The sequence below is a fragment of the Cervus elaphus genome, chromosome 14 (assembly GCF_910594005.1).
Source record: "Cervus elaphus chromosome 14, mCerEla1.1, whole genome shotgun sequence".
Lineage (NCBI taxonomy): Eukaryota > Metazoa > Chordata > Mammalia > Artiodactyla > Cervidae > Cervus > Cervus elaphus.
Window position 1 is genome coordinate 35,089,866 of NC_057828.1, and position 15,374 is coordinate 35,105,239.

Genomic DNA, 15,374 nt, shown 5'->3' on the forward strand with positions numbered 1-15,374 from the left:
TAGCCAGCGAAATGTGAATGGAAGTGAGATGCATAAAACTTCTATTGAGTGATCTTCCATGTTTTGCCCCTTTCAGCCAGCTTGATATCATGATTACATGTTGAACATGTCATAACCCAAACATGGAAGAAACTTCACTCATAAATGCTTAGCAGAGACTTGCCCGCCATTCTGAACTTCACATGGATGAGAAATACATTTCTACTGCTGTGTGCAGGACAGATTTTCACAATTGTTTGTTTTACCACTGTTAACACATATATTTATGTTTATGGTAAAGGAATTTTAGCTTGCTGATCACTCACTATGTTTTAGATGCCATCTAATATTTCATCACATTGAATTCTCATAATAAGCTGTTGAAGTAGTTGTAACCATCATGGCACAAATGAGGAAATTAAGGCTTAGAAGAGTTCAGAAACTTGCCTGAGACCTAAACTCTGCAGAGAGAGGATTTGAACTCAGATCTCCAAGTCTGCAATGCGTGTTCATGATCTTTCCAGTAAGCCATCCCAAGAGAAGAGTACAGTATAAACTACACACAGGACACAGATTTATTTGTCCATTCATTCATTTGTCCATCAAACATATTTTGTGCATTCTGTGTGTCATGTTCTATTCTAGATACTGGAGACAAGATATCTTTGTTATTAAAGCACAGAAGCAGTAACTTAACTTTTGTTACCTGATGTCCTGTAATTCTAAATGTGCCTTATAGTTCAAGTTACTCCCAAGCAATGGTTGGAGGAAGGCATGGCAATCCACTCCACTATTCTTGCCTGGAGAATCCCCATGGACAGAGGAGCCTGGCGGGCTGCAGTCCATGGGATCGCAGAGTCGGACAAGACTGAGCGACTAAGCACAAGCAATGGTGGAAGTACAAGAAATAGCTCTCAGTATCTAATTTACTCATTGTTAGTCAATAAGAGTAAATGTTTTTCTTAAGACATATAAACAACTAGTACTGAGAGATATTAGCCTTAAGGATTTCTGGCTTAGTAAAGAATGAGGGTATGTTTCCAAAATTTAGGAGGGATATTCCCATGGATAAACATACTCCTGTTGCCCATATTATTGGAAAGTGATGACAGTGAAGAGGAGAAATCTAGAATACACTCTGTATGGAGTACCATCATCTCACAATCAGCAGATTCTCCACAACTCATGATGGCACAGTCTAAGAGAAAGAACAATGCTACTTAAGTAAATAACAGTGCTATAATCAATTCTTATGTAATAAAAGCTGTTATGCTTTTATTACAGAAATGGATGAAACTACCATAGTAGAAGAACAAAACACAGAAGAAATAAAACTTTACAACTTTTCAAATACATGAAGCCTAGAGTACATAATCCATGGCAGTTTATACAATATTTACTTGTAGGTTGTAATCTGGTTAAGATTTAATCCAACCTGCTGAGACTGAGAAAAATTTTGAGGCAGTATGGCTCATAAGACAAATTTGATTCTCATAAATACATTGATGTTAAAATTGGAAATAAAATTGCAGTTGAGAAGGGATATCCGGTAATTCAGAGTATCACAAGTCTCAGAGTTAAGTATTTAAGAGAGCTTTCAAAACACTTTTTAATGCTAGTGTCATAGGGACTATTTTCTTAAAAATAAAAAGTGACTTGAGTTATTATAGAATAAAAAATCTGACTCATTTTTGTTACTCTCATGCAAGAAATTTTTAATGAAATCACTTTACCAGTAGGGACTGTTAGAGGTCTGATAATTATAGCAATAAATTATATACTTTTTATACACAGATAAGCTGAATAGAGAGGCTTCCCAGGTGGCTCAATGGTAAAGAATCTGCCTGCTAAGGCGGGAGATGCAATTGTGAGACTCACGTTCCATCCCTGAGTCAGGAAGCTCCCCTTGAGAAGAAAATGGCAACCCAGTATTCTTGCCTAGAAAATTTCATGGACAGAGGAGCCTAAAGGATAGAGTGTCTATCTATTAATCAGTTCATGATGTGCTGGGAAATATGAAAAAAGGAGAAAGGCAGCAATTGGGGACTTTTACTCTTGGGTAGACTGTACATCTTAAAAAAGCATATTTTATGCTGAAACTGTCAAGTGTAGTGTTTCCTTTACAAATGGAGAAAATTGACTTAAAAAGCCCTTTCTTTTCTTATTAGGTTAGGTTCCATACTCCTGTCCACAATCCCAATAGATGTGCCTTTCACAACAGATGTCGACACAGATGTATATACCAGGGATATAGTGTAAAAGAATGATTACCATCCCAGTGTTGTCAGGAAATGGAAAAAGCACAGTAGGAAGTGCCCTTCAGAAACAGTAAGTCTTCTGCAGAAAAAACCCAAAAGCACTACCAAGAATCTTACATTGGAAGAAATAGCAGGTACATCAACAAGGCTAGAGTCACATGATGAAATAATATGATTTTTTTCAAAGTGTTCTAGAAGCAACAATACGTGGTGTCAGAAAAAGTAAACTTCTTTCATAACTTTCTGGAGTATAATGTATGGTTTTAAAAAAATGGCATTTTGCAAAAACAAAACAAAATAACACAATCTCCTTTGTAAACACTCTTAGAAGCCATGAACTTCAAAAGAAAGCAATGCTGTCTTGGTAGTGAAGGCAATACATCATGGCCTCCTCAAAGTCAACGAAAACTCTATACTATCTCTAAAAAATGTGAAATTTTAAGGTTGAATTACGATGCTACTGCAAGGTGTACACTATGCGTGGTGGTTACTGCTTACAGGAAGCGCTGGGATGGCTCTTCCGAGAGAGGTGTTCTAGGACTGGACTGTAAGGTCTCCCGCTCTGTACTGACCCGAGAGGTGCGGAGGGGTGGGGTCGCTTCTCTTCCAGCTCCTAGCTTTCGGGGGGCGCGCCCCTACAGGGAACCGCCTATCTCGGGGGCCTCAGGTCCCGTCCCTCTTGCTCCCGGCCTGACCTTCCCCGAGCTGCGGCGGGCGGGAGGAGAAGCCCCAGGCTCGGCTGCTCGTGGAGGGCAGAAGAGCCTCCCCTCCCGGGCCTCGGGAGCCTGCAGCACGCCACGAGGGCGCGGGGGAAACCCACAACTTCCCGCCCAGGAACGACGCCCAGCTCCTGGCTCCGGCTGGGGGGTGTTCTCGCGAGAGGAGAGGGGGCGCTGGCCGCCGCGGGCTCGGGGGCTCGGGGAAGCCCGCGGACGGGGGCCCGCGGGGAGGGGGCAGAGGCGGCGGGCCGGCTGGGGACGCGGGGAAGCCGCTCCCGCCAGTCGCCGTGCGCCAACCCCTGACGTCAGGAGTTTTCCTCAAAGTCAACAACAAGCCCCGCGGCGGCGGCGGCGGCGGCGAGAGCTGATCGCGGCCGCCCCGGCGGGAGGAGGGGGCGGGGAGGCGGCGGCGGGTCCCCCCCGCCCCGCAGCGGGGCGCGGCCCTAGAGGAGGCCGCAGACCCCCGACCCGCGCTGGGCCGCCAGGGCCTCTCAGAGCCTCCGCCCGCCGCCGCCTCGCCTCGCCGGCGCGACCCGGCCCCCGCCCGAGCGGAGTTTTCTGGTGATGAATTGAATTTGTAGCCGAGATCCGATTCCCACGTAGAGTCTCCGCCCCCTCCCCCCCGCCGCCTCCCTCCTCCCGCCGCCGCCGCCGCCGCCGCCGCCGCCTCCCGCTCCAGCTCCGCGGCCCGGCCGGCTCCCTCCCTCCCTCCCCTGCAGCCCGCCGCCTGCCCTCCCGCCGGCCACACCGGGCTCCAGGGGGGCCAGAGGCTCTGCGGGGTGGGGGGAGGACAGGAGGGGAGGAGGAGGGAGGGGGACCCCCGAGTCGCCCCCTCTCCTCCCCCCGCCCCCCGGCTCCATCCTCCGCCGCCGCCCGAGCAGCTGCGGGGCCGCCGCCGCCGCCTTTGCAGGTAACAGCCACCGCCCCCCCCCCACTCTCGCCCTCTCCCCGGCGCGCCTGCACTCCCTCCGGGGCCCCCCTCGGGCGGGGGTGGCGGTGGGTGAATGAGGTGGGGGCGTCCGGCTTGTCACCGCGCCGGGGGCGTGGGCGTGGGGCTGGGTCGCCGGGGGCTGGGGTGAGGGATGCGGGTGCGGAGGCCGGGGATGCCCGGCGCGGGCGGACCGCACCCCTCACTTTGCGGGGGAAGCCGGGGCGGCGGTGCGCGGGGGCCGGGGAGGGTGTTCCCGGCCTAGCGGTGCGGTCCGGGTCTGGGCCGCCCTGGCCCGGCGCCTCCGGTCTCGCTCGCTCTGCGCCACTCTCGCTCCCGCCCCTCACCCTCCCCGCCGGCCGGCGGCGTGGGGAGGGGGCCCCGCTCGGCCTGGGGTGGCGGCGGGGTTATGTAACGCGGGGAGCCCGGGTGTCAGGGCGTGTGGGTGGGGGAGGGGGCTGTGTGCGCGTGGGTGGGGGAAGGCAGGGATGCGACGGCTCCCCGGGGTCTTGTTCCCCACCCCACCCCCCCCGCCGTCGCCGCCGCCGCCGCCGCCGGCGCACAGGAAGAGACTGCACTGGTGGGGTGGGGGTGTGTGGGAGGTGGGGAACGTGCTTGTCTGTGTTTTTAATAGTAGTGGGTTTTGATCCGCTCGGGAGTTGTGTGCTAAGAATAGAAATGTGCGGAAGATGCTGGCTTTGGCGGATCCAGTGATGCTGTCGCTGCTGGCGGCGGCGGCGGCGGCGGCTCTGGCTGCAAGTAAACAAACCAGCCTCTTCCTCGTCCACCTCCTCCTCCTGCGCATCGGTCTGCATCAGCCATGATGCTGGTGGGGCCGTTCTGAGCCCAGAGTTGAAGCGGAGCCGGTTGCTGTGTGCACCCAGACTCTTAGGCGGGGTCACCCCTTGTTTGGGATATCCCGGGAATCTGCAGTTAGGCTCGATTGAATTTCTTTGGGGCCAGGTTTTCGATACCGGTATTTACTGTTTATCTTCTGAAAGCAGAGGAAATGCTTACCCATAAGGCAAGGCTGGGATACTCACATTACTTCCATCAAAATAATGTTATGAAAGTGACACCAACACGTTCCACCAGTGTGGTAATTGATCGAAAGCCCAGTAGTTTGTAATTGATAACGTTTCCAAATAGAAATTCAACAGTGAAACTTACATATCTATAGTAATTACTAGTGTTGATAAAACGTTCACGTTTTCAGTTTATCATGACGCTAAAGAATGTGAAATAATGACTTTTTTTTGTAGTTAATACGTTGTCAGCTGCCTCATGTCATCAATTTAGATGTATGTTTCATCTTTGGTAAAGTATGGTCTTATAATATCTTCTAGTGCATTATAAATCATTAGACAACTGTTGGGCTTTGGTTTTGGTGATAAGTCGTTAAATTAGGTTATAGATTGTTGGAAAATAGTTGAAAAAGCCAAAGGAGAAAGAATCCTATAAAGATGGTTTAGGAAACTCTGTCCTCAGAACTTGTTATTGCAAAATATGTATAAATGAATAAGAATATTCCTGGAGGTAGTTGTCTAAAGCGTGAAGACAACTTTTATTGGCGTATCTACTTACTAGTAGTACTTACTGGTATTACTAGTTTTCCAAGGTATACGACAGAATGCACAATTATTTGTATGGTATATGTCGGGACTGTAGATGTTTTTTTCTTTTGCCCATACATAATCTAGACTTTGAAAGTTTACCAGTGAGACTGTATTTGACGGTCTGCTTTTTGTTTTTCTCACTAAAGTTCACCCCACTATCTTTGGTTAGTTTGAGCTTTTAATTTTATAGTGAGGAAAGTGCATATATCACATGAATGAGACAACATTGGAAGTTAGAGACCAATGAAGAGTTTTAGTCTTGTTTGTATTGTGTATTTGTAGTATGTTTTCTTAGAGTGTTTAAAAAATAATATCGTGTCTAAAGTAATTCTGCAAAAAAATTTATGAAACTATTATTTGTGTTCATCTTGTCCCATACTCCTAGCCTTTCTGTAATGACTACTTTAGTGAATTGTTTTTGAATTTAAAATTAGTTTTTACTTTGACTCTTGAAGTTGCGTATTTAAGAATATTACTTTGGATGTTTTTGTTTATGTAACTTTAATGGCTGTAAAGTATTTTAAATAAGATTTCATTCATTCATTCATTCATTGAACAAGTACTAGAGTGTTGACTGTGTAGTAGGGACTGATTTGATCGAAAACTTTTACTGTTTACATTTCCTCCAGAAGATCACTACTACTAGTGAATTTGTTTTCAGAATCACTGCAGATCTAAACATGTTTTGGCTAAACATATGGAACAAATGTACTTAGTATAGAGTTTTGTGCAAAGTAAGGATTTAAGGTTTTTTAAATTCTAGCTCTCTAAACATGAGACCTTCTTACAAAAAACTCAATGGAAAATTTCAACTATTTAGGTTTCTTTAGAAAGAGGAACTGGTTTTCCAAATTGATTTTGTGGAAGTTTAGAATTTACTTAAACTTTGCATAGTTTATGAAAAGATGGTTACACTTTGTTGTTACAGCTTTTAGTACTAGACTTCACCCTTGTGAAGATAAGGCAGTTATTGTTAATGATGTGTTAATTGCATTTTTTAGCATGATTTGATAGGATCTAGTCTTTATATTGTGAAAGTTTCAAGCCCTGAAAAATACTTAATTTAGAACTATTAGCTTTGAATAACGTAAAATGCAAGGCATTTCGTTTTGACCAAATCTGTAGTTTGACTTGATTTTTATTTTTAATATAAAATATAATTAATGCACATGATTCATTTTTGTAGATTTGTGTTTATTTAAATTACTTAAAATTTGTTTTTCCCTCTGAGTTTTAGAGTGTGCATCAGTATTCTAAATCTTGGTTTCATACAGCATGTACTTTTCCGTAGTTGCCTGAATCATTTTATGATAACTTAAATATTTCATCATGATCTTTTGTGTTAAATAAGAGCTGGATTCAATTTAGAGTTAACGGGAGGCAGTGCCTGATGAGTGCTTGCATGTTCCAGGCACTGTTTTATGTGCTTAACATGTATAAATGCATTTAATCATCATAATAGCCTGTTACACATCTGAAAGTGATTTTCACAGGAGAAAACACTTTTCCTTGCATTGTAAAATTTTTGTTTCATTTGAACTTTCTTAGTTTTGAGGCACTTCTTTTACTGTTTTCCTAAACTGTTTATACCTATTATTAGAGTTCACAGTGACAATGCTAAATTTCACTAATGTACAATAAAATTTACACAGAAATCAAGATAATATGATTTGATTATCATCTTATATCAAGTCATATATAAAAAAACCATATTGACTGATCCACAACATTTTTTTCATTTTTTTCAAATGCCAAATTAAATGCCTCAGATGTTTAAATGTTTTATTCTAAGTACTATAGTCTTTGAACGTGTTAGATGTAAACATTTCCTAGTCTTCAAATAATAGTCGATAAGTAAATTAATATATGCTTCTTGACCTGTAGATTTCTTAGTTTTTTCTTTTCAATTCTCTGGTTATATTTATTTGTCATCAGTTACAGATATTTCACATATTTATATGGGTATATGTTGCTAATATTCAGAGGGAAAAGTAAAAAAAAAATTACTGGAAGAAATCACTTAGAGATTTTCAAATGAGAATTTTTCTTTATATTAATTGAAAAAGTCTCTGACTACATTTGGCAGTCTAGGGGATGAGAGGGGGAGGAAGATATTTTTGCCAGTGTTGGCATTTAATCCAAATTTTGTCTGAGTGAAATTGATGTTTGAATGTTTTACTAACCTTTTGAGGACTGGAACTGTGTATAATCAGGATACTGTCACCTAAGAGGTCATCTATAAGTGAAATAGGTACTCAGTAGCTTTGAACTTGAAGAACTATAAATAAGAGCTATTTACAGTTCATCTAATGCTACACTTTTGTTTTTATGGCTAAGGAAACTGAAGCACAGAGAATTAAAGGACCTTATACAGCATCACTCTGGACGGGGCAGAATTGGGAACAGGGACCCAAGTTTCTTACCCTGCCCTATGCTCTTTCTAATGCACCACTGAGATGAACTTTGTTACAGAATTCCATACCTACTGGTTAATTCTCAGCTTAATCAGGAGTAAAATCTGTCAGGCTGATTAGTAGCATGTTTGTGTGTGTGTGTGGGTGGGTGCTTTTTGTTTTAAAATCAGGAAGGTTCTCAAGTCAGAGTTTAGAAGGATTTTACATGTATATTAAAAAAATATGGCCAACCATGCAACTGAGATTCTCTTAGTAACAACCTTCATCCTATCCATTGGTCATTATATAAGTGCTTTCATATAGAGACAAGCCACATTTTATATTAAAAATGTAGGGGTGAATTTGTCAGTAGCTTGTTCAGTGGTTTAGGAGAACCAAAGGAATCCAATAAGCATTTTCTTAGTTGTTTCAAATTAAAATATTAACTATATCACCCAGTACAAGTTGCCGTTTTTAATTTGATTAATAGTGGATATGTTGGTTGAAATGACACTCAAATGCCCTGAACAGGGGTAAGAAAGAGGGCAGAAATGGTTTATGGTTTTGTATACATATTTCAAAGTTTATGAAGTTGATTTTTAAGAATTTGCAATTTAAAATAACTGATATTTTGTGTGAAAGTTAGAAATCTTGCCTATGCTTATTCAGGTATTTCCCCATAGTATAAAACAGTGAAGATATCTATATAGAAAGAGTTTAAAGAAAATCCACAGAGTGTATTATAATCTGAAGAGAAGAAAGGTATCCAAAGTATATAGTTTGTACTGTTCACTTCCCTGTATGATATGTTTTTAGCAGGATAGCAACTCATAAAAGGACAGACTGGCTTAGAGTTATTTGAAAAGGAGATCAGGTTACCTTGAATTTCCTTTCCACTCCAGTATTTTTCCTTTCCCTCAAATCTTTATAAATGTTTACATGTATTTATTACGGCATATATTAGTTTCACCTATTTCTTAGAATCAGTAAATACCATAGAAATACATTGTGGTTACCCTTGACCATCATTTGTTTTTCAAAGTAGAAACTTGCTATTGTGTTTGGACATCAATTCTTCATTAGTTTAGTTTGGCTAGCATATCTAAAGTATATTAAAAACGTGGGTACAGAGCAAGTATATTCTGCATAGTATTAATTATATCCAAATGTATAGTAGCTTTAGGGCTTCTCTGATGGCTCAGCGGATGAAGAATCCACCTGTGATGCAGGAGACATAGGAGACGTGGGTTCAATCCCTGGATCAGGAAGATCCTCTGCAGGAGGGAATGGGAACCCACTCCAGTATTCTTGCCTGGAGAATCCCATGCGGGCTACAGTCTATGGGGTCACAGAGTCTACATGACTGAGCATGCCCAAGCACAATGATGTAGTAGTTTATAGAAGGTTGTATTACAACCTGTTAACCTATGAATTTTATTCTTTATAAAGAAGAATTGCTAGGGGTGCTTTTTAACTTTCTGTCAACGTACTTTTAGTCTTCTGTTGTAATCTGTGGTGCAGTAGTTATATTTAATTTTTAATTTGTTTGAAAACATCATGCTTTATTGGACTTCTGATATATAATTTGTTATAGAAAAATTGTTCAGAACTATTCACAAATGTTGCACATATTTTTGAGAGTTCATATTTTGTTACTTTATAGAAAGTATACCAAATTGATAGAAGACTTGAATTGCTTCTTGTTACTTGTCATTAATTTGTTATGGTAACTGTGAAGAAATAATGTTATCATTATTGGTTGGTTATGGTCTTCTTAAGATCAAAACTGTAGATGTGATAACTACTGCACAGATTCATTTTTAGAGTTAATTGAGAAAATGTATGTGAAAGCACTTTGATAACAAATTATAGGTTTGGAAGACATTTTAAAAATATTTTGTTTAGCTTGGCCCTTGTATACTCAGTTTAGTTCTTGTCACAGAGTAGATATCAATACATATTTATTGGCTGAATATACATAGGGGTGTGTGTTTATTATATGTTATATATATACACACACACACAAAATTTCTTGAGTGAAATTTTTAAAAGATATTTGAACAAGTTTTTTTGCTTATAATTGAATGGTTGACTGCTCTAAGTAAACTGGTATCTTTTAAACATTCTTAAAAGTATCATTAAGAAAATATTCCATTCTTTCCCTTTTTTCCCTCCCATAGTGGATTATTTTGGGCCGTGTTGCTGCTTAATTTGTTTGGAAATTGAAACTTGACCATCTCAACACAAAGAGTCAAAAAATACTGAGGAAAAAAAGGATAATTTTAATGTATGTTAGGCCTTAAAATTAATGGAGGTCTATAGGAAACATACTTTAATGAATCAGTTCAGTTCAGTCGCTCAGTCGTGTCCAACTCTTTGCAACCTCATGGACTGCAGCATGCCAGGCTTCCCTGTCCGTCACCAGCTCCCAGAGTTTGCTCAAACTCATGTCCATCTAGTCGGTGATGCCCTCCAACCATCTCATCCTCTTTCATCCCCTTCTCCTGCCTTCAGTCTTTCCCAGCATTAGGGTCTTTTCCAGCGAGTCTGTTCTTTGCTTCAGGTGGCCAAAGTATTGGAGTTTCACCTTCAGCATCAATCCTTCCAATGATTATTAATGAATAGGGAAGAATATTTATTATAACTAATTATTTTTATGTAGGTTCTTCTATAATGTTTAAGTTCAGGTTTGTTTTTATTGTGGCTTCATACCATTCTGTTTGTTAACTTAGAATTTTAGTTTACTTTATCTTAATTCGTTATCTAAAGCTGCATCTTTTTTCTTTCACTCATCCATCTATTCATTCATTTATTCCATATTTGTAAAGCATCTCTTTATGTGCCAGGAAGCATCAAATTGCTTTACTAAATAATAATGCTATTGAATGAGATAAAAGATGTGAAAATGTTTTGTAAATTGTAGAATGAATTTAAAATATCTATCAAAATCTCAGATAATTTCGTATGAAAATACTTCCAGTGTAACTATATGTGTAAATTCTGAATTGAATATACCAATAATTTTGAATGAAATTTTTCATAAGAATGGGAAAAATTAGATATGCATTATGTTTAAAAGAAAAATAAGCCAAATTTTGTTGCAATAGCTCAATGGATAGAACAGATTTCTAGAGAAGTAGTTATTGTAGGAGGAAGTGAAGTTCACTCTACCTTAGGAAACAGATTACAAACCTAAACTACAGCCCAGCATTTAGCAGATTAGTGTTTTTAATAACATGTGGGACTTGAGTGGGAGAGACTTGTGTGGTGTTGGGCAAGACGCTTCATTTGTCTTAACTTTTTTTTTCTCGGTTGTGAAATGAAGGTGCCTTCTAGCTAACAATGTCTAACAATGAAATGTACACTTAAGAGAACAGAATCAATTTTGAAAATACTTTTGTTTTTCTGGTGTTTTATGTAAGGGTATGACAATGCAGATTATTCTAATAGGAAAATACTTATATTTGTTGATGTGTATTATTTGTTTGTTTATTACTAAGTGTTCATCACAGATCTCTTCCATTTCCAATCCCAAGGATATTAAGATACGAATTTTCGTTTACCCGGAGTATATCGTTTAATAGTTAGAAACCAAGGATGATTAATAGATGTGATGCCCCTTGTTTTAAGTATGACCAAAGAAGGTCTAAGTGCAGTTCTTCTAAAGACATCATTTTGCACTAGTGTCCCTAATATTTAACTTCCTTATACAGTTGACCCTTGACCAGTGCTGGGGTGGGGGAAGCGCCCCACCCCACCCCTGTGTCAAAAATCTGCCTACTGCTATCTGCCTCAAAAACAAAGGAATTGATAAATGACTCATCCAGGGGCAGGAAGCTGACAGTTTGGATAAAATAAGGACTCTTAGTTCTTTTGATTCCACATATTGTGATCTCTAATTGAACACAAACTTTTCCTCACACTTGGGTAACTTGAAGATCTGTAAAATGAAAATGCACGTACTATATTTTTTGGAAAAAATCTACATATAGGTGGACCTGCACAGTTCAAACCCATGTTGTTCAAGGGTTAATCGTAATTATTTATGCTGTATAAGGAGTCAGCCCTTTCAGTTATCTAGCTCCATATTAAGTAGCCAGCTGAGCATGTTGAGTTTTTAAGGAAGTTACGTAAATCAAATTAAAATGATGTTTTGATTCTTTACCAAGAGCTTTTTTGTTTTTTTGCCTGTTTTTAATGGTGAAATCGGTCTTGTCTTGAATTATGTGGTCATTTCCTATGGCTGTTTGTCACAGTATGTTCGCTTGGATTTCATTGCATGTTACTAAAGAGAAAAAAAAGCCTTGTGTGGTCAAATATGTTTAGAATTTGCTGAGATAAATAAGATTATACATGATATGTTTTATACCTTTAATATGGTATTGGTGATGTTTCAAGAGAATGACATGGTTTATAGAATTTCCCCAACTTGTTTGACCAAATAAATTTTTTTTCTTCTTTTAACCCTCTTATTTTTCTGGAATTTCCCTTTGTATTCTGTCAAACATGTTTTGGAAAAATACACAAAGATTCTAATATCCCTTTTGATTCTGTACAGTAGTTAGACTGGAATGATTTTGAGGACAGTCTTGGTGCAGCCTGTAGTAACTGCCCTCAGCCCCCTGGCACATGACTGGCGTGGTCTTCTATTCAGCCACACAGACTTTGTCAGGCTCTCTTGAGAGAATGGTAGTCTTATTTCCTGACTGCTAAATGATTGATTAGGCTCTGTACTTAAGGTGCATTGGAAAAAGAACTGTAATTCATTTCAGTACTAGCTAGGAAGTCTAACTTTGAACTTATTCCTATGCACTGTTTATCAAAGTCATATTTCAGAAAATACTGGATTGCCCAGAAAGTTCATTCGGGTTTTTCCCTGTTACAGAAAAACTCAAACTTTTTGGCCAATCCAATGGTATAATTCTATGGTCCATCCATTTTTTCTGGTTATCTAAAATTTATACCTTGGTTCCTGTATCATGTTTCTTGGTCCCTTTTTGTGGAGCTGCTTTCACTCAATTGTACTTGACATTTTCTCTTTGAGAGAGACAAGAACTAGCCTGTAAAACTCACTGCTGTGTGTATGTGAGGATATTTTTGAGGACTTTTGTTGATTACACTACAAGATCTCTTATAAAGATTCATGGGTTAAATTTCAGATTTTTGTCCCAGGAAAAATTTTCTTCTGAACAACATATTTTCTTTTAAAAAATATTTATGGATACTGTAAATAATGAAACTGATTTTATTTCCTTATTTGCATTGCTTCCTGAAAGCTTCATGTTAAATTTGTGGTCCTTCTTTCACAAATATGTAGATTTTCACCCTGGCGGCTTTTTATCTTTGCTAAAGTCAAAGAATGCGGGCTTCAGAGTCAGATTGCATTCAGATCTCGGTGCCGCCATTCATTAGTTGTTTTTAAATCTGGGAATCAGCTTGATCTCTGTAAGCCTCGATTTCCCCGTCTGTGAAATGTAATCGTGCCCTCACAGGGTTGTCCTGAAGATTACCAGAGAATAATTGATGTTACAGTTCTTGACATGTCTTGAATACGCCATACTGTTTCCCACTTTCATATTCCCCATGTTTCAATTCACCTACTTTAGAAAATGATTGATTTTATATTATTTATAATATTTTATTTGTTGTAATCTACCTAAGATATTTCTTGGAACAAGGCAGAGTAAGCCTGCATAAACGTTGGTTTCTTAGCACATTGGTTTTTACATAAAATCTAGCAATTTAAAGCTTTCACAATTGTTTTGCCATAACTATTTCAAAATTTACTGAGATTTTGAAACTAAACATACGTGAAGATTTACTTTTAGTCTGTCTCACTTTCATTTTCTTCCCCTTTCACCTCAAACACCCATCATCAAGTCAATTTTCTGTACTCTTTGAGTAGATATGACAGTGGTTAAGACTTTTTTTTTTGTTGAAACCTCTTAGGTTAAAAGTTTCACTATCATTTGAAATCTGTCACAAGACCAGAGAAGTGCATTCATTGTAAAACTACTTAATAAATAGGTTCCGCAGTTTGAAGAGCTAGACTTTTATGTGAGGTCAGGTCAGTTGAAGACATTTACAAAGAATTAGTTGTTTGTTATTGCTATGTGAGTTGCAAGAATGGAAAAAAAAGAAATTCTTTCTTCAATACTTCCTTCCAGGCTGAGTCATCACTAGAGAGTGGGAAGGGCAGCAGCAGCAGCAGCAGAGAATCCAAACCCCAAAGCTGGTGTCACAAAGTACCATTTCTCCAAGTTGGGGGCTCAGAGGGGAGCCATCATGAGCGATGTTACCATTGTGAAAGAAGGTTGGGTTCAGAAGAGGGGTAAGTGTTCAACAAAACTGAGAACAATATGGTTGGTAAGTGTGCTAACACTTAGTTGTGTCCTGGAAGTCAGTATCTTTTTTTCTAATGTTGGAAACAAAGTAAACTGACATACTATGTCCACTAAGATAGAAACGATATTTAACATGTGTTAGGAGTTTGCTTGTTATTTTGGAATTCTTTGTAATACTTGATTTTGATCATTTATAATCAAGTTATAAAGGTTTGGCTTATCTGGTATGTTGTGTGTACGTATGTTACAGAAAGTTTGTGTTGTATTTTCTGTATTGTCCACAGATTCTACAATCCAGAGAGATGTCTCTAGATATCTAGAAAAATGTCTAGCTTGTGTGCATTTAAAGACATGTAAATAAAAGTACTCAGTGATATTAAGCCATTTTTGGGTGGTGGCAGGGAAAATGATTAAAGTAGTAAAGAGGCAGGATTCTCTCACAAACTCATGGATTCAGTAATCCTGTATTTAGATAAGTAAAGTCCTAAAGTAAAAGACCTGATGAGGAAAGGGAATGTGTATGTGTGCCCGCGCATGTATGTTTAATTTTGTATTTTAATTTTTCATGATCTACTTTTATTATTTCTTATTTACTCCTATTTTAGATAAATAATTCAAATGCATTATTATTCCTTTTTAATACTAAAAAAAGCCTCTTGAATGTAAAGCTTAGTTTATCTTCCATGAGATCACCTACTAATGAGGTTAATGTGCTTATTTTGAAATCTAGACTAGAGTTTAGACTAGTTGCCAGGCAACTACTGTTTATCCACATGGCCAAATTCAGTAGGATGAAGATGGCTCCATTTTCAGAGCTTTAACTTCTTGTATATCTGTTTTCTAGTTAAAAGTTTCCTCTTAATAATTTTGTAATTTTTAATATTCTTTGAAGCTTTGTAGTTACTATTTAGGCTCAAAAGATGTCAGTAGTTAAATATGATTACATATTAATGAGCTTTTTAAAAATAAGCCTTATTGAGTTGTAATTTACATACAATAAACTTCACCTGCTTTAAGTGGTAAATGTTGCTAAATTTATACACTAGTGTAACAAATGCTACAACCATGATGTAGAACATTTCTGTTATCCCAGAAGGATCCCTCATTCCCCTATGCACTCAGTCCTCTTCCTTGAAC

At 39.3% G+C, this 15,374-nt stretch overlaps 2 protein-coding genes across 3 annotated transcripts in view; one reads left to right on the plus strand and one right to left on the minus strand.

Moving 5' to 3' along the window:
• Positions 1–2,900: 2,900 nt before the first annotated feature.
• Positions 2,901–4,706, minus strand: LOC122707415 (translation initiation factor IF-2-like). Its single transcript, XM_043922889.1, has 3 exons — positions 4,582–4,706; positions 4,410–4,461; positions 2,901–3,623 (listed from the first exon to the last, which is right to left on the minus strand). The coding sequence occupies exons 1-3, from the start codon at positions 4,704–4,706 to the stop codon at positions 2,901–2,903; spliced, it is 900 nt and encodes a 299-aa protein (XP_043778824.1).
• Positions 3,612–15,374, plus strand: part of AKT3 (AKT serine/threonine kinase 3) — a 272,806-nt gene continuing 261,043 nt past the window's right edge. The window contains exons 1-2 of one of the 2 annotated variants that reach the window (XM_043924030.1): positions 3,612–3,866; positions 14,061–14,224. Coding sequence is in view for 1 of the 2 variants with exons in the window: in XM_043924029.1 (XP_043779964.1) it covers positions 14,179–14,224 (46 nt within the window). In the remaining variant the exon portion in view is untranslated. The remainder of the gene's footprint in view (positions 3,867–14,060; positions 14,225–15,374) is intronic. The other variant, XM_043924029.1, reaches the window with a different exon arrangement.